Below are 19,728 nucleotides of genomic sequence, written 5' to 3'. Positions count from 1 at the left end.
CTACAGATCTTTAACATATTTTTAACAGAGTTTTAAGGACAGAAACGTTCTAGTTTTGAGTAGTTTGTGTGTATGTGGGTATGTGGGGTGGGGGGAGATGGGGTGGAGAGGAATCAAGGAAAGTGTGACAGAGGAAGTAGCACAATAAGTTATTATTGTTACTATTATTAGGTCAAGTTTTCCCTTGATGTTCATTTAAACCTCTCTTTATCTGTATGTGAATTTTGTGCAGGAATATATAGAATGATTTCTCTTGGACCACAAGCCTCCTCCCTAAGAGTGTCATTGGACCAGTACTTCAGTCCTCCCAGGAACGGCGATGCCAAGGGTCAGCCAGTGACTTGTTATTGATCTAGATCTGAGCTTGATGTGCAGCCAGTCAAAGTATAACAGACGTGATGAACAGGGCAACAATAGTTCCCAGTGTAAGAAAGGGACAGGGTGTAATTTGAATAGGGAAATAGGACACATATGCAAACTGTACAAGGTTAGGACACAATAAAAGTGTAAGAGGCCCAGCTGGGCTGGCTTCAGACACTCAGTCTAAAGAGGCACAGGAAATAACTCTTAAGAGTATAGGCCACTGTCTAGATGTGTACAGAGATAACCACAGACTATGATAAAGGTAGAAAGATAAATTCACAGGAAGAGTGTAGAAGGAAAAGGAGGAAATTCACTTGGTGGCGGCTAAAAAAAAGAGGCAGGAAAAATAGAAAATGGGATTGGGGAAAAAAGAAAAAAAGCAGAGAGAGAGAGAGAGAGAGAGAGAGAGAGAGAGAGAGAGAGAGAGAGAGAGAAAGAAACTCTTCCTGTGATAGAATAGACCACACAGTATAAGAGCTACAGAAGAAATTACTTCTTTATTTATTGAAGTATATCAAGTAAAAATAACATAGAAAACTGATCACGGCAATAAGGACATGACTCCATGAGGGATGGTAATTTCTGAGATCTTTTCTTTAACCAAAGATGATGTAAGAAAGACTACAAAAGAAGAAAATAACTGGAAGCAAGTGGCAGCAAAAAGAGGAATTAATATAGCCAAAAGCAGAGATGTGCAATGTGGGTAATATAAGAAAAAAAATCCACAAGATGAAATTTGAGAAGGAAAGTCTGAGTTAGGTAAAGGCAAACTGAAGCAAAGGGTGATGACAAAGAGTAGTAAGGGTTAACTTATATAACTGACATTTTCAGCTCTAGTTGGCTTTTTAAGATCGGAGGTAGCTCTTGTGTCCTCACTACTATTAGAATTTAAAGAGGTTATAGACACAACAAAGCCCTACTGTCTAAAGGGGCTCTGATACCCACTCCCATCACTACATTCATGGAGAATGGGAACAATAGTGTAGAATTGACTGAAGATAGAAGCATATTATACTGGTTTTCAAAAAAGGAAAGAGAATAGGGTCTGTAAACTATAAGCCAATGAAGATGACTTTGATTCCTAGCAGAGACAGAAAATTAGTTATACTAATTTACTCATTTTACAGATGAGGAGACTGAGATGCAGTGAGGGCATATGATTTGAATGGAGTCATACAGCTGGTTATTGGCAGCACCAGGATTAGAATATGTATCTCTCAGTTCTCAGTCCAATGAACTTTCCAAATAGATAAGGAAATGAGGGCAATTATTTATCTTTTGAAAACTGGAACTTATCCATAAAAACCACATCAACCTAATAGTCTACATAGTAATCAAATAGTTATTGGGGACTGAGGGTCATTTTTTTTTACTCTTTTCCTGGTACATGAATTGCCATAGCCAAAGAAGTTTTATCACCCAGCAGTCAGCCTACTGGTGATGTGCCTCTTAGTGATTAGCTAAAGTGGTACTCAGAAAACGGCCTTGATCTGATTCCCAGGGCCACGTTTGAAACCTTTCCAGCATGACAGATCCTGCCAGAACTTGCACTTTGCTGGCATAGCCTTTGAGAACCTAGGGTCATGTCTATAACCCAAAGAGACAGAAAAATATTTGACTTTTATTTATTTGTTGTCCTTTGGATAATAAATCCATAGCTAAGCAGTTCAAGTGTTGCAAGTAAATGATGAAATTAAATAGTCTACTGCTCAGTTTCTTATGTAATTTGATAGTGATAAATGAGATCAATGAATTATAATTGACGAATTGGTCATTGTAATCTAAGATTTCATTTTACATAGCTAATGTAAAGTGATGGTGATCTAAAGGTTTATATCACATAATTTAATTACTACTATTACTACCATCATCACCACCATCATTCATGTAATATTCATGTAATAACATTTTTCAATATATATCAAATTGCCTATCAGTAAATATTGTTCTCCCTACCAAGCAGAGAGACATGGCAATAAAAGAAACACTGGTTTAGCATACAAATTCATTTGCAAAACATCATCGAAGAGAATGACAGAAGGTAATGATTGATATCATCTTATAAAACACTGAAAATCAGTAGAGAGGAAAAACAAGCTTGTAGAAAGCTTGACCTGAGACCTAAGACAGATTATTGGTAGAGTATTTGTAGTTAAAACTAAAGAACAACAAACAGAAGTGGAATGAAACAAATCTACCAATACATATTCCTAAACCAATCTGTTCTCAGCAATGATGATAGTGAAACCACAAACTTTAGCAGATTACCATATGAGGAAGGGGAAGGGTGGAGGGGCAAAGAGAGGGAGAGGGAAAAAGAGAGAGAGAGAGAGTGAGAAAGAGAGAGGGAGAGTGAGAGAGAGAGAGAGAGAGAGAGAGAAAGTGTGTGTGTGTGTGTGTGTGTGTGTGTGTGTGTGTGAGACAGAGAGAGAGAGAGAGAGAGAGAGAGAGAGAGAGAGAGAGAGAGAGAATTTATTTAGTACTTACTATGTGCCAGGCACTGTGCTAAACATTAAGGCTATGAATATAACCAAGCAAACTAGTTCCTACCTTCAAGCAGTTTACATTCTAATAGGTAAAAATAGCACATGAAGGGGAGATGGAAAGCAGAGGTATACCACAAGAGGTGTGAAAAACATTACTCACACTATGAATGGTATATGAAGAGACCAAGAGGAAGTTCTCCAGGGATTTGAGTAGATTTCCAGATTTTGGGAAGGACAAGGACAAGAGTAGCAGTCCAAGAAAAATCATCCATAGGTTATCATCTGCAGCAGTGGAGGGAGTATCCACATTGAAATCATGGATCCATTAAAGTGAAAATATTACTAATAATACAAGACATATTATTGGTATAGATTAATAATAAACTTTGAGAGCAGGTTGGTCATTGGCTCTGAAGTAAAATCTTTTCTCCCCCAAACTCATAAATTTTGAATAATTAAGGCTCTCTCACTCTAATGCTACCTAAATGACCTTGTGCAACTTAAGTTTTCTGGGCTTAATTTTCCTCACCTGCAGAATGAGAAGGTTAGACTGGATGGACCCTGAAGTCCCTTCCACCTCTAGGATGTCCTCTAATGACAAGGAATTGTGCTTTCTGGTTCTATAAATTCTATGTTTCCCATAGAATATATAATATAGAATTCCATAGAATATAAATTCTGGTTTCCACAAATTCTATGAATCACCAATTTCTTTCTTTCTTGTTCATAGACATCCATGACTGAGATATTAGGTTTATATTCTCTGGCAGCATTATTGGACCTTTTAATTGACAATGCTATATTTCCATGGATATCTCTAGAATCACCACCAGTCAGATGAAAGACTATATCCAGTCAAGATCTTCTCCAATTAGGTTTTGTGCTAAATTTAAAAATTCTTCTTTTCCTGATTTGTAAGAAATCTCATCTCTCTTATTTATTCTTTCATCTTTAAAACAGAATATATCCATTTGACTATACCAGGAGTCCCTAATCTTTTTTTTTTTTGGTATCATGGACCCCTATGGCAGTCTGGTGAAGCCCATGGATCCCTTTTCAGAATAATGTTTTTAAATGCAGAAGATAAGATATACAGTGTAAAAAAGGAAATCATTTATCTTAAAATATGGTTATCAAAACATTTTTTAAAAACCAAGTTCTCAGACCCAAGGATTAAAAACCCTTGGCTTATTCTAACTGATTCTTGATGCTCTTTTTCAGCCTGCCTCCTCATTAATTTCTACTTGTATATTTTCCTTCTGGTTCCTAAAGCTAAGTTGGCACTATCAGAAGGATGTAAAAGTCATCAGTGAGCAATTATTATCAAATTAGTTTCTAGAATTTGCAGTAGGATGTACAGACATAAAATCTAGAGGTATTGTATATTTGTCATTTTTTCCCTTCTAAATTGAATTTTAGCTTTTAAAATTTGAGATCTTATTATTGCAGATTTTAAGGTAGGAGGTAAGTTATCCTCAACTTTCCATCTTTTTTTTCCAGGAAAAAACCTAATGCAATAGATAAATAAGTCTGGGTATCACAGGGGAAATTATAATAATCAAAACCAGATCTATTATGATACAGCCAAGAGGGAGCACATAAATGTCAGAAAGAATAGAGCCAAGAATGTGTCCATTGGGAAACCCAAGTCTTAAAATGTTGTTTCTGAAAAAGTGTGACCCAAAACTATTTGCCAACTTGTCTGGCACAAACATATTAAAAATCAAATGGTTATTTGATGGAATCCATAAAAACATAACTTGTGTTTTGCAATCATCCAAAAATGTATATTGATAGTACCAAAATGAATGTCATAGTAAAATACTGTATCTCTCATGTCAAGAGTTATTCACAGACTGATAGAATCATCTGAGGTCAATGCTGGTGCTTTGTAAATGAAGGAAATATAAGTGAAATTAGTCCAAAATTTTCTGTGAAAACTAGAAATTGCATGTTATTTCTTAAGAGGAAGAGGCAGCTAAGTAAACTTTAATTCTTAGGGGAAATAATCATGAATGACTTGTTCAACTATAGTGTTTCAGCATGCTAAAGCAATTTTACCAGGAAAAAGAAAAATTAATAATAAACAAACTTTTAAAATGAGCTTATAATATAAGAAACACACAAAATCAACAAATCCCAGAAGATTTTCAGAATCCAAAAGGCAATTGCAAAGTAAATGAATCATGTATAACATGTCTTCTATAGGGGAATGGATAAAAAAAGAGCATATTCATGAAAAGGTTTTTTTTTTTTTGTGGATGAGAAGTAGGTTTTGGGGAGAATCAAAGAAGGAAAATAGGAAGAAAAAAAGTCTTAGGTATTAGAGGGGTTATGCCAAACTCAAATAGAAACAAGGGCCACTAAATCATAAATAACTATGCAAAAGGATCCCTGCAGGGCTCGTATTAACTTAGTTTTAAAATGTAAAGTTATCTATGTTTTATTGCATTTTTGTTTATTTTGTTAAATATATTTCCCAGTTGCATTTAAATCTGGTTTGGGCTATGTGTTTGACACCTATGTATTAGAGTATTTAATTCTATACCAGTAAAGCAGAATCACAGTCATGTTCCATCAAAGTGGACAAGCCCTAAGAATCATTCAGGCACCATCTACAATGTCTGAGGACTAACTGTCTGAGACCCACTCTGAATCATGCTGATCTTAATTCTTATTTAGAGCTCTTCACTTCTTCCTTGACTAGTTCTCTTTTCCCAGGTGAAAACTGCATGAATATGTAAATTGTCTACATAATCGTTTTATGTAAGGGATTCATTAAAGGAGTTCCCTGATCAAGTTGATGAGCTTACAGGATAGTGAGTCTTTGACTGGGGCTTTATTTGTATTTTTCTATGTAGAGTGTTGACAAATAGGAAGATAAACAAGAGAGAGAAGGGTCATGAAAATCCAAAGAGATGGTAGCATCAAATGCTACCAGGAGACACCAAGGTGAGGCTTCAGAAAGGGCCATCAAATTTGGCAATTAAGAGATCATTTTGGAAACAGAAAGGCTCATCTTCATGAGTTCAAATCTGGCCTCAGACACTTAGTTGCTGTGTGACCCTGGGCAACCCACTTAACCCTGTTTGTCTCAGTTCCTCATCTATAAAATGAGCTGGAGGAGAACATGACAAGTCATTCCAGTATCTTTTCCAAGAAAACATTTTTTCCAAGAAAAATGGGTTCATGAAGAGTCAGACATGACTGAAACAACTCAACAATAGCAATGGAGAGTGCTAACAAATAGGAAGAGAAGCAAGAGAGAGAACTGTCATAAAAATCCAGAGAAATGGCAGCAACAAATGCTGCAGGGAAACACAAGCAGAGCGTAGGAAGGTTTCAGAAAAGGCCATCAGATTTGGCAATTAAGAGATCATTGCTGGAGAGATTAGTTTTAGTTAAGTGATGAAGCCAAAATCTATGTTGCAAACAGTTGAGAATTAGAAGAGAAGAGAAGACATTGCATTTAGACACTTTTTTGGGGTGAGTGTGTGGAGTTTGATTGTAAAAAGATGACAAGCTATAGCATGATAGCTTGAGGGGTAGAGTCAAATGAGGGTGTTTTTTTTTTTTAATGGAGAGAATTGGGTTTGTAAGCATCAGAGGATGAACTTGTAGATAGGGAGAGACTGAAAATCAGAGGTGGGGAGATGATTGTCAATTATTCAGTCAATAGGCATTTATTAAGTGCTTTGCTATGTGTCAGGCACTTTTCTAAGCAGAAAGACAGTTCCTGTCCTTAAGGAGCTAATTGGAGATGACAACACATAAAAGTGAGCTGAAAAGGATGGGGGAGAAGGTCATATATTGGGAGCATACAAAAGAGAAAGCCTTGTGGAGGTGAATCAGCAATGTAAAACACACACACACACACACACACACACACAGATCTTCCTCCAGGCCCTCCTTAAATGACAAGTTCTGAGAAGAACTAACAATTATAAAGTGAGGCTTAAAGGGAGAAGAAGAATCCCAGTGTGAGAAGTAGTCCAGGGGTGATGTGAGCTTCCAGGGTGAAGATGTTTCTATGACATGGTAGAGAAAGTCCTGTGGAGATAAATCAGCAGATCATTCTGCCTATGGGAGGGCCATCAGCTGGAGGATAAGGTACAGGATCAGGGAGGACACAGAGAGGGGTTGACCTTGAAGGGGAAAGAGTCCACATCTTCAGAATAAACGGGAAGAGAACAGAGGGTGATACCAAGGGATTTTGAGAGAGAGAGAAGAAAAGAGGGAATTCATGGCAAATGACCTCTGTTTTCCTCAGTAAAGCAAGAGGCAAGGAGAATCAGGTCCAGAATAACAATTTCTTTGGTTGGTTTCTTCATCTTTTGAGAGATACTATTCACATTTATAGCAAACCAAGAAAGTATTAGCTTTTGTCATCGAGAGTGTTCCAAGGAATACCCCAAGAACTGAAGTCTCTTATGCTACTGGATCATGCCTTTGTATTAGACTTCTGATATATGTCCTAAACATCTCACCTCATTCTTCCTTCTATCCTGCTTCTTTTGAAACAGAGCCATATTCCAGTCATGGATCTCATTTCATCAAATCTCAGTGACACCCATGAGGGCAAAATGACTCTTCACATTAGCCTTTCTCATTCACCTACTTTATCACCCATATTTTGTGCATGTGCATATAGCTTGGAGAACAGCAGCTTCACTGCTGACTTCTTTATTAGCTATTGAATATGGAGAGCTTTAAATATCTCAGTAGTTAGTCTTGTTTCATTGTGGCTACCCTTGATGAGTCACTGTAGCTAGGTGAATATATGACAGTTTCCTTACTCCCTCTTCCTTTTTCAATTCCCAAGCCTTTTAAAAAATAGCCTTAAAAGACTACAGGCAAATTTATTTTATCAGCTTTTGTAAGGTGTATACTAGCCCTGGTTCTTTTATTCTTTTATTTCATTCTTTTATTTCTTTTCTTTTCTTTTCTTTTTCTTTTTTGGCTAGGCAATGGGGTTAAGTGACTTGCTTAGGGTCACACAGCTAGTAAGTGTTATGTGTCTGAGGCCAGATTTGAATTCAGGTCCTCCTGAATCCAGGGCCAGTGCTCTATTCACAGTGCCACCTAGCTGCCCCTCATTCTTTTATTTCAAGCTATGGTAAACACTGTAGTTTCCAATTCTTCCTTTCACTTCCTTTGCCTTTAATCAGCAGCAGTGATGAAAATATCACCTATGGCTCTAAGGAGGCAGCTAGATGGTGCAGTGCATAGAGTGGCAGGCCTAAAGTCAAGTAGATTAACTTTCCTGAGTTCAAATCTGGCCTCAGACACTTAATAGCTGTATGATGGTGGGCAAGTCATTTAACTCTGTTTGCCTTGAGTCTTCATCTGGAAAATAAGCTGGAGAAAAAAAAAATGGAAAACCACTCCGGTGTCTTTGCCAAGAAAACCCCAAATGAGGTCATGAGAATCAGACACAACCGAAACAACTGAACAACAACATAAAATGGCTCTACAGTGTTCAATTTCTTATGCAAGAGTCTATAATCCTTAGCAATGCTTTCTAGAATCTTCCTAGCAGTATAATTTGTAAAAATAAAAATAGTACATGGATGGGGAGTTGTCACATAGAGTTAGAAGAGTACATTTCAAGCAAAGGGCAGGCAGCATGAACAAAAACAAGGGGGTTGGAAATGGGAAAACCCACTTTAGGAACAGTTAGTAGTTTAGGTGGAAGTTAAAATAAAATAGGTATGAGGGGAGCATGGTCAGCTAGAACTGGAAAATGGACCAGAGGCAGATTCTAGAGGATTTTTAATGTCAGGAGTATGAACTGTCTTATTATGAAAATGAGAGGTCAACAAAGGACTTTGAGCTGAGAAGGGATGTGATCAGCCTTATGAATTATGAAATGTAGCAGAAGTATAAAGGATGAATTACAGAGTGGGAGAGAATGGAGGTAGAGAGATCTGTTAGAAGATACTACAATATTCCAGAAAAAAGTTACTGAGACTCTGAACTAACAGTAAGCATTTATATGGGACCTTAAAGTTTGCAAAGTGCTTTTTAGAAATTATTTCACTTTATCTTTACAACAACTCTGGGAAGTAGGTGCTATTATTATCCTTATTTTACTGATGAGAAACTGGAGGCAGATAGAAGACTGGAATGGGAAGGAGGCGATAGATCTGCTACCTTGAGGAACAGATTGTTGTGGTCATTCAGATCAACTCTTTGTGACCCCATTTGGGGCTTTATTAGCAAAGATACTGGAATGGTTTGCATTTCCTTCTCCAGCTCATTTTACAGATGTGGAAACCAAGGCAAACAGGCTTAAGTGACTTGGCCAAGGTCACATAGGTAGTAAGTATCTGAGGCCAGATTTGAATTCAGAAAGAGGTGTCTTCTTGACTCTAGACCTGGCACTCTATCCACTGTGCCACCTAGCTGCCCCTTTCAGGGGTCATTATTTCAGGAATCAATAGAACTTGCCAACTTTGAATATGAGTCTAATTTTAACGTGCACTTATAATGGTGGTCTAAAGGAGGTATGAGGCACTTATTGGACCCTTTAGGAGACATGAGGAAGTTCCTCAATCAAATTTGGTGGAGACAGTCCTTGGCTGGCTGAGGGATCAGCCACATCCCTGGTGGCCTTTAAAATAAAATTTGTCAGCTCTGAAGTCAGTTGTGAGAGTCCTCTTAAGTTAGGAGGGACTTAGCCCTGGCAGTCAAGAACTGAGTTATGGAGAGGGTGTGGATGAGGGGGTCCGGCTGAGTGATCTCTCTAGCACAGACACTGTGTTATGGGGGATCATCATGAGGTTACTGCAAGGATAAAAAAGGACACTGGAGCCTTGTGGTGGCATAAGTCTCAGACACCTTGGCCACACATGTTCCCTACATGTGTACCTCTTTAGTAGCATATTATCTGAGAGTGCCCACTCTTCCTACTGGTATTCTGTACTTGTGGGAAAGTACACCCCAGATTCATGGGAGAAATATTTTGTTACTGCTCTTTGTGATGTGCCATCAATAAATGCCTTTGCTTTGAGCTAACTATATCAACTGGATGACTATTAGGTATTAGGTAACAAACATTTATTGAGCACCTACTATATGCTAAGTACCATGCCAGATGTTGGTGATATAAAGAAAGACAAAAAATAGTGTCTGCTCTCAAGAAACACACATTCTAATGGCAGAAAAAACATGCAAATACCTATGTACAAATAGGAAATATGCTGGGCAAATTGGAGATAATTTCAGAGGTAATGATCCAAGATTGAGAGGATGGAGAAAATTTTCTTGTAGAAGGCGGGAGTTTGCTGAGACTTGAAGGAAGCCAGGAAAGCTAGAAAGTGGAGATGGGAAAGAAAGTTGTAGGCATGGGAGGTAGCCAGTAAAAGTGCCAAAAGTTGAGAGATAGAGAGGCTTGGTTGAGATGCATTAAGAAGGTCAATGCCTCTGGATAACATAATTACGTGGGAGGGGAGGGAATAAGAGGGTATAAAGTATAAGAAAACTGGTAGGAAGGGACCAAGTTATGAGGGGCTTTCAAAGCCAAAGGTGAATGCACTGATTGGGCTCATGATCTGTAGTTTTAGGAGGGTGGATCTAGAAACTGCCTTGAACCCGGAATAGTCAGGTACACAATATGCAAGTCCAAGTTGGGGCAGGAACTGAAAGAAGTGTAACACAATGAAGACATGGAATATAATAATAATAATAATAACAACAAGTTACAATCTTTGCATATTTAAAGTTTACAAATCACTTTCCTTATTCTAAACCCTGTGAAGTAGGTAAATCACGCATTATTATCCCCATTTTCCAGGTTCAGAGAGGAGGTCATAGGACTTGCCAATGGTCATATAGTTAGTAAATGTCGGAGTCCACACAGCACGTTTGTGCCAGCATATCACATACTGAGGTCTCTTTCAATTTTGGGTAAGAGTTTTAGAAGAAGGGATGTGATCTACCCAAAGAAAGTCAATTCATGAAAATAAAAAAGAAAGCATCCTTACCTCAAAGGCAAACTGTACTTAGGTTATTGCTTTAAAATGTTTTCTTTTTTATTACTTTTTTAAAAAATCTGGCCCTCTGATTTCTGGTTAGCTTCTGGTAGCAGACTCTCAATTTGTTTGTAATTTACATCTTATAAAATTGTCTGGGGCACTGAAAGTTTAAGTGGTTTGCCCATTGTCATAAGGCCAACATGTGTTAGAGATTGGGTCTAAATCCAGGTCTTCCTAGCTCTAAAGCTGACCTTTTGTATATTGTAACACAGTTCCTGTCCCCTTAAAACATACGAGAGTGATATCCATGTACTTTAGTTAATATCCTATTGTAATAGGACTTCAAATTAGGAGAAAAGTGGTTGACTATCTTCTTTATTTCCTCCCTCAATCACCTCTTTCCTAAAAGAAAAAGTAGAAGTGGAAGATGTAATGTCATTTCTAGTTTTCCTTTCCTGTCCTTCCAGACACATATTACAGTTCTGCCCATAACGATTCTAAATAAAATTTAAATTATAAATGGATAAGCACTGTTATATGCTCAGTATTTAAAGAAGAATGGAGGTGACAGTCTAATTCTTTTTACTTCATCTGACTCCATCAGAAAAGTGCTAGGTTTGCATTGACAACTAGATAAAAATGAGTCAACAGAGTGATATGATGGTCAAGAATGCTTGTGTTTCGGTAGTAAAACATAGTAAAGGTTTTGGCAAATACTATAGTCAACTCTACTAAGAAACTCCTAAATATTCTTTAAATCAAGAAATCCCAACTTTGTTATGAAGAGGAATAACTTTACATTTTCTCAAAGTCTTGAGATAAAAATAGATGTGGCAGTGATAATATCGGTGGTCATGGTGGAATGGGTAGTGTGATGTACTGAAATGAAGGTCTTTGAGGACAGGTGGAGGAAATGATCTCAGTGTTCTCCTTCTTACTGGGAACCACAGCAAACTTCATGGGCTGGGACTTGGAAGAAATGGAGGCAAGATCATAGTGACTGGGTGAGAGATGAACAAAGCAAGGTTTCAAATCTACCAAGAAATCTTGATCTACTATAAGCTGGGGTCCATGGTTTAGGCACATTAGAAAATATGAATATTTAAATAACATCACAGTACCTGTCATCCACTTATACATGGTGATCACCAGTTCTGCTTTAAATGCATCATTAAATAGCTGAGAGGAGTCTGGACATGCTTCTTGAAATATTATATAAATGGCTTGTGACAACCAGTCAGGATAGAGCTATCAAAATATAAACAAGCATTAATTATAGGGGGGATATTTATCTAGGTAATGTATTATATTAGTACTTTTTTACTCTTCCTCATATCTCCTTCCAGTTTGAGAACAATTCAAAACTTGTTCATACCTCCTCCAAAGAGGGTAGGGTAAGGCATAAAATGGAAAAAATAATTGAAAATCAAATATGTCAGTTTGCTTTTTTTTTTCAGCAGTTCTTGGAATGATTGGTATGGTGGAAGGGTAAAATTAATAGCTAAAATAAGGATTGGAAATTGTCTAAAATATCATTTAAAAATGTCCACAATTCTTTCCACTTATTACCAGAGAGTTAACTAACATATTTCACTGAAAAAGTTGAGATCATTCATCAAGAGCTCTCTCTTCTACCCTCCTCTTAATCTCATGTCACTCAGATGCCTTCTGTGCCTAACTATCCTTCACTCCTATCTCATATGAAAAGGTGGCACTTCTCTTTGCCAAGGCAAATTTTTTTACATACACCTTTAATTCTATTCCATTTTGTATGCTTCAGCAGATTGCCTCTCTATTGTCCCTACTCTCTCACTTCCTTCACTTCCTTTCCCTTGCCTTCCCTTTCTCTCCTTTCCCTTCCCTTGCCTTCCCTTTCCTTACTTTCTCTTCCCTTATCCCCCACCTCACTTGTTTCCAATCTTTCCCTGTATGTTGGTTATTTCCATTCTGCCTACAAACATAGCCATGTATTCTCCATCCTCAAAAAATCTCCTCTTGATCCATCAATCCCCACTAGATAGCATCCTATATCTTTCCTCCATTTTGTAGTGAAATTTCTTGAGAATCCACAATCAATACCTCCATTGCCTCTCCATCCACTCATTTCTTAACATTCTATATCTGGTTTCTGACCTCATAATTCAATTGGAACTCTCTTGCAAGTCGTCAATGATCTCTTAATTGCCAAATATATAATAGCCTTTTCTCAATTTATGTCTGTGTGTATGTGTTGTGCATACACACACACACACACACACACACATATTTATTTTTCTGCATCTTTTAACACTGTTGATCACCCTTTGTTCTTTGATACTCTCTTATCTCTAATTACATTATTCTCTCCTGGATCTCCTTCTATTTGCCTGAATGCTCCTCACTCTCCTTGCTGAATCTTTGTTTAAGTCATGCCTTCTAATTGTTAGTGTGCCCCTTGACTCTGTCGCCAATGCTCTTTTTTATCTTTATATTATTTTACTTATTGTGGGATCTTATCAGCTTCATGGATTCAATTATCATCTTTATACTAATGATTATCAGATCTACTTATGTATTCCCAATCTCTTTCCTCACCTCCAGTTTATCTCCAACTAACTACTGAATGTCTCAAACTAGTTGTCACGTGGATATTTCAAGCTCAGCATGTCTAAAACTGAACTTATCTTTCTCCCCAAGCACTCCCTTGTTCTAACTTCCCTACTAATATCAAGAATAACCAGGCAACCAGGCTTATAATCCAGGTATTATATTCAACTTGTCCCTCTTTCTCTCACACTCCATATCCAACCTGTTGCCAAATCTTATTAATTTTACCTTATAATATCTCTTGTATATACCTCCTTTTCTTCTTTTATATTGCTACCACCCTAGAGCAGGCCATTATCACCTCACACTTGGACTATTTCAGCAGTCTACTGGTTGATCTCCCTACCTCAAGTCTCTCCTCACCCAAATCTATCTTCTAAGCTGTCAAATTGATCTTCCTAAAGTACAGTTCTGAACGTGTCATTTCTTTATTCAGTCAACTCCAGTGGTTCCCCATTACTTTTAGGATCAAATAGAAAAAGCCCTTCTAAGCCCTTCATGATCTCACTTCCTCCTGCCTTTCTAGTCTTCCAACTTTCTCATCCAACCATGCTCTGTGATCCAATGACACTGGCCTCCTTGCACAAGTTATGCCATTTCCCATATCTGGGTATCTTCAATGATTGTCCCTCATGTCAGGAATTCTGCTTACTCATCTCTACCTTCTAGGTTTCCCAGTTCCTTCAAGTCTCAGCTAAAATCCCACCTTCTAGGAGAGATCTTTCTCCAATCTCACTTTTTTCTATTGTTGTTTGTCAGTCATTTCAGTTGTGTCCAACTCTTTGTGACCCTATTTGGGGTTTTCCTGGCAAAGTTGCTGGAGTGGTTTGCCATTGCCTTCTCCATTTCATTTTACAGATGAGAAAACTGAGGCCAACAGAGTTAAGAGACTTGCCCACAGTCACACAGCTAGTAAGTGTCTGAGACCAGATTTGAACTCAGCAAGGTAAGTCTAGACCTGGCACTAGCCACTGCAATAAATGAATGAATGAATGAATGAATACATACACATATATGCATGTATATGCATATATATGTACATGTGTATATATTCATATATTTGTATGTTACCTATATAATCATTAACACATGAATACAGTAGGTGATCAATAAATGTTTATTGACTGACTGATAGGGAATCAGTATGACCTACTAGAAAGATCAACAAACTGATAGTCTGGGTTCTTATCACAGCTCTAGCACTATTTGGGTGACTTTAAACAAATTACTTCATTTCTCTGGACAACATGATGTACAATGAGGTATTTGGAGCAGATGAGGGCTAAGGTTTAGTTCTAATTTTCTTTAAGTTTATATATAGTGGTCATTAAGAATATTTTGCTTTGGAGTATTATAGAGGTAAAATTAATTTAATGAAAGTACTGATCTGTTAAAAACTGGTAATTAATGATATTATAGCAATAGCACTATAGTATGTAAAAGTTAATGCATCTCCCTAAACATCAAAATCATTTATGGCTATAATTATAAAAGAACTTCCAATATGTTCTAACATTAAAACTATCATAACTATTCATTTTCACTATTATAAAATCCTGTATTCATAAATATATATATGTATATATATATGTATATATATATGTGTATATATATATATATACATGAAATTCAATTAAAATATATTACTATAAACACATCTACAAATTGGGTTAGGGACTGGACATTTAATATTAGAAAAAGTAACTCCTAGGTAAGAAAACTTCCTTTCACAGTGCAGGTCAGAGCCTTCTTTACAATCTATAGCCTTAGTGAGATGCATAGACCATTGAGAGATTAAAGGACATATCAGGATCACACAATGAACATTTGTCAGAGGTGAAACTAGAACCCAGGTCTTCTGAGCTTTAAGATCATTCCTCTACTCTATCTGGTGCACCAAGCTACCTTTATACACAAATGGTATGAATATGTGTGTAACCACTAATTGTGTTGGATTTATAATTACAGGTGAAGAACTGTTAAAAACCCAATTGGCAAGCTTGGCACCAGGGTTTCATTTGTACTATTTTGAAAGATAATCATTTATTAGTTTAAGTAAGGCCTTACATCTGATTTATACAGATCAAAACGCAATACTTGACAAGTAGCTTGATATGTAAACAATATTTGTGGAAATCTTAGCAAATTTGCACATATCCATGGCATTTGTGATCTTATTCAGAGTGGAAACTAGTAATTAATCTTGACAACAGGAATATTCAAACAGAACTCAAATCTATTAATTTACTCATTATTTTTCATTGTTGAAGATGTTAGTATTTGGTCTTCAGCCAAAATATGTAACATGCATTTATATTCTTTGTAGGCCTGAAAAGATCTTTTTGAAAGTTAAAAATAAATATCTAATTAGTAAATTAATCTAATTAGTAGATAGGTGAATAGATTCACCTACATTTGATCTCCATAATCCTGGTGATTATTTTTCAAATACTGCTAAATTTTAAATGGTGATCAAAGTTCAGAAAGAATATTTAATTCTTCTTCTTCTTCTTCTTCTTCTTCTTCTTCTTCTTCTTCTTCTTCTTCTTCTTCTTCTTCTTCTTCTTCTTCTTCTTCTTCTTCTTCTTTTGGCTAGGCAATGAGGTTAAGTGATTTGACCAGGGTCACACAGCTAGAGTATCAAGTGTTTGGTCTGAGGCCAGACTTGAACTCAGGTCCTCCTGACTCCAAAGCCAGTGCTCTATCCACTGCACCACCTAGCTGCCCCAAAGAATATTTAATTCTGACAGATAGTATAGCATGCAATATTATGAAAAAAGACATTCTTATTTATGAAGACTTGACGTTACCAACATTTATTCCATGAATGCCATCTACACCCTAATGATCAACCAAACATTTTCTCTTATATACTAAAAAGAATCCCTTAAGAATGATCGACTCTGTTAATGTTCAGAACTAATCAGCAAAACTAATTAATTCTCATATAACTTTTACCTTAAAAAAAGTATCTTTTCTAAAGTTGGGGACTTTCATGATAAGTGACACATAGTTTTCTGCAATCCTATCAAACAAGAGATCTTCATCATGTTGATTAGGCTTAAAAAGAAACAATTAAGAAAATTAGCGATGAAGTTATAAAATATTTATGGATTAACAGACATTTATACAGAAGTAGGTAATGTAGATTTTTTTCTATATAACATAATCACTTGCAATTATTTTAAACTTTGATGCAGTTTAAAACTTTCTTTTTTTTTTGGCTTCAATATTGCACATAGCTAAGGAATCCTAGAATCCTAATAGTATCCTAGAATCTGCTGGGTTGAGGAAGTCACTGCTTTTTACATCTAGCTGTGGAAGCTATGAATTTGCAAATAACTTGGAAGCAAAATAGACATCATTAATATGCTTAATTCCATATAACTTTTTTTACTGTTACTTCAGACAGACTTTAATAGAAGAGGTTAAATAAATTAATATTAAGGACACAAAGTTCAAATAAAAAAGACAAAAATAAAAAAACACAAATAGAAAACAAAAGGAGAAATAAAAAGCGTCCTTTTCCGGTCACACAGGTCATATCTGTATTTTATGTCACACCCGTAATGTGTTTATTTTTGTTGCCCTTTAGCTCACCTGAAATTTTTATTCTGGAGGCAATCTGTGGATTTTTTCTAGTGGCACTTCATTTTCTGTATTCAAAAGTTCTGGGAAGTTTTCTTGTATAATTTTGTTTTGTTTTGTTTTGTTTTTTTGGTTAGGCAATGGGGTTAAGTGACTTGCCCAGGGTCACACAAGTAGTAAGTGTCAAGTGTCTGAGGCCAGATTTGAACTCAGGGCCTACTGACTCCAAGGCTGGAGCTCTATCCATTGTGCCACCTAGCTGCCCCTCTTGTATTATTTCTTGCATTAAAGTGTTTAGTTTTCTTACTTGTCACATTCTTCTGGAAGACCTATAATCCTCATATTGTCTCTATTAAGATCAATATGTTTTGCTCATATGGAGATCATGGTTTATTTAATGGTGTTGCTTTTTGCTTCTCTTCTTCCAGAATGTCCTTCACAACTTGTTCTCTTACTCTCTTTCCAATATTTTAACATGACTCCCTTCCCCACATTCTATGGCCTAAACATACTAACCTATGTGCTGTTCTTCACACACCTCTTATCTCTTTGCACTGGCAGTATCCCATCCTAGAATGCATTTCCCCCTAACCTGCAATTCTTAGACTCCATGGCTTTCTTTAAGACTCATTTCAAGTGCCACCTCCTGCAGGACACCTTTTTTCATCCTCCCAACCCCCCTTCCCCCAAATAATAGTGCCTCACTCTCCTAAGGTTACCTTCTATCTACTGTATTTATATTGTACACACACACACACACACACACACACACACAACACACACACACACACACATTCCCCCCCAACCCCCCGCTAGAATGTAAGTTCCTTAAGGGCAGGTGCTATTTTTACTTTGTCTTGGCATCACCAGCACCAATCAGAATGCCTCACACATTGTAAGAACTTTATAAATGCTTATTGATTCTTTGAGAAATGTTTTATAGGTGCATTTTTATATAACTATTACTTCTCAATGCCTTCCTTTGCATGCTCCACAACTGAACCCTCCCTTTGAACAAAGAAGTGTAGCTAAATAGGATACACTAATGTGCTAGTTATAGCCAACAGAGTATTTCTCATCTACACACATAAGACATCATATCTTTGCCAAGAGGAGAGGTATGTTTTATCATCAGTCCTCTAGAGTCAAGATTAGTTATTGCATTAATCAGAGTTCTGACTTCTTTCAAAGTTATTTTCCTTTTCATTACTGTGGTCTTCATGTAAATTGTTCTCTTGGCTCTGCTCATTTCAATCTGCACAAATTCACATAATCCCACATAATATCACATAATTCACCTAGAAGTTTGCTGCAAAAATTTCTTCTCAATATAACTGCTTCTAATATATTTTAGCTGCATTGATTTTGTGGAAAAGTTTTTCCATTTTACTTTAAATTGTCCACTTTGTCTTCTGTGACTACCTCTGTTCCTTCTTCAGTTAAGAATTATTTCCCTAGCCATAATTGTTATCTCTTTACATTCTTCTTTAAATTTTTTATGATGTACAAATACATATTTTAGCCACAAATCTATTTGGAGCTTTTTGTTAATTATGGTATAAGATTTTAGTCTGAGCCAAATTTCTGACAGTCATTTACCAAGAAGTTTGTAGCTTTGAGGGAGACTAGTTATATAGGTATATAGACACAGCCATCTTCTAAATGGCGATGATCATTCCAATAGAATTAAGATGAAATGTAAGTGAGGGAGAGTTGAAATGGCAGAGTGAAAGGTCACAATTGCCAAACCTTCCCTAATAGCTCTCCTACAAAACACTTATGGAAAACACCAAACAGGATTCTGAATGAGAAAGACAAGAAAAGTCATAGTAAGTCATTTTTCCAGCCCAGGAGAGCTTAGGAATACAGAAAAAGAGGTCTATGGATACTAAGGTGGAGGCTGCCTTAGAGTCTGGTCCTGTAAGAGAGATACTGGGTGGTGGTAAAGGCAGGCAGAAGAAACAGCTGTGAGAATAGTAACATTAGTACCCAGGGAGAGTAAAAGGACTGAACAACCAGTTAAAAGGAAATCCCAGAGGACTAGTACTGAGTGGAGGATCAGGTACCATTTGGAAGTTTGGTTGTTGATTATCCAGTTTGGGGCCACAGTTCCATGGTGGAGAGGAGCCATCATAGTCATATGGGAGCAGGGGTCCTACTTGGATAAGGAGCAAAGTGCATTCCAGGAAGGCAGTAACCCTATCACTCCCTGGATCACACCACCTTGGATGCACCAAAAACCTATAGGCGTACAGATTGAGTTGTGAAAATAGGGGGACACAATAGATAGAAGCTGAGACCACTCTCCCTGAGGTGAGCAGAGTCCAACTCCAACATAAAGTTCAAAGTCAAGAAGTAGGCTGAAAATGAGCAAACAACCACCACCACCATCACCACCACAAAAAGAACCTAACCATAAAAAGCTGCTATGGTAACAGGGAAGCTCAAAACACAAACTCGGAGGAAGACAATGACTTGAAAACAACTACAAGCAAAGCCACAAAGAAAAAGACAGATTAGACACAAACACAACAACAATTCCTATAAGAGTTAAAGAGGTTTGTAAAAGATCAAAAGATTTTAAAAATCAATTAAGAATGGTAGGGGAAAATTAGGGAAATAAATAAGAGCTATACAAGAAAATTATAAAGAGAAAATTAAGTTTGGCAAAAGAGGCACAATAATACTGAACAAAAGAATTTCTTAAAAATCAGAATTGACAGTGGGTA

At 36.8% G+C, this 19,728-nt stretch overlaps 1 protein-coding gene across 1 annotated transcript in view; it reads right to left on the bottom strand.

Annotated features, from left to right (window-relative positions):
• Window positions 1-19,728, bottom strand: part of FAM227B (family with sequence similarity 227 member B) — a 250,165-nt gene that overhangs the window by 189,391 nt on the left and 41,046 nt on the right. Inside the window, exon 4 of the mRNA XM_078151628.1 lies at window positions 11,947-12,073. Within this exon, the coding sequence (XP_078007754.1) occupies window positions 11,947-12,073 (127 nt within the window). The remainder of the gene's footprint in view (window positions 1-11,946; window positions 12,074-19,728) is intronic.

This window comes from Phascolarctos cinereus, unplaced genomic scaffold (genome assembly GCF_003287225.1).
Source record: "Phascolarctos cinereus isolate Bilbo 61053 unplaced genomic scaffold, phaCin_HiC Scaffold_3;HRSCAF=262, whole genome shotgun sequence".
Taxonomy (NCBI): Eukaryota; Metazoa; Chordata; class Mammalia; order Diprotodontia; family Phascolarctidae; genus Phascolarctos; species Phascolarctos cinereus.
This window is presented reverse-complemented; position numbering and strand designations above follow the sequence as displayed.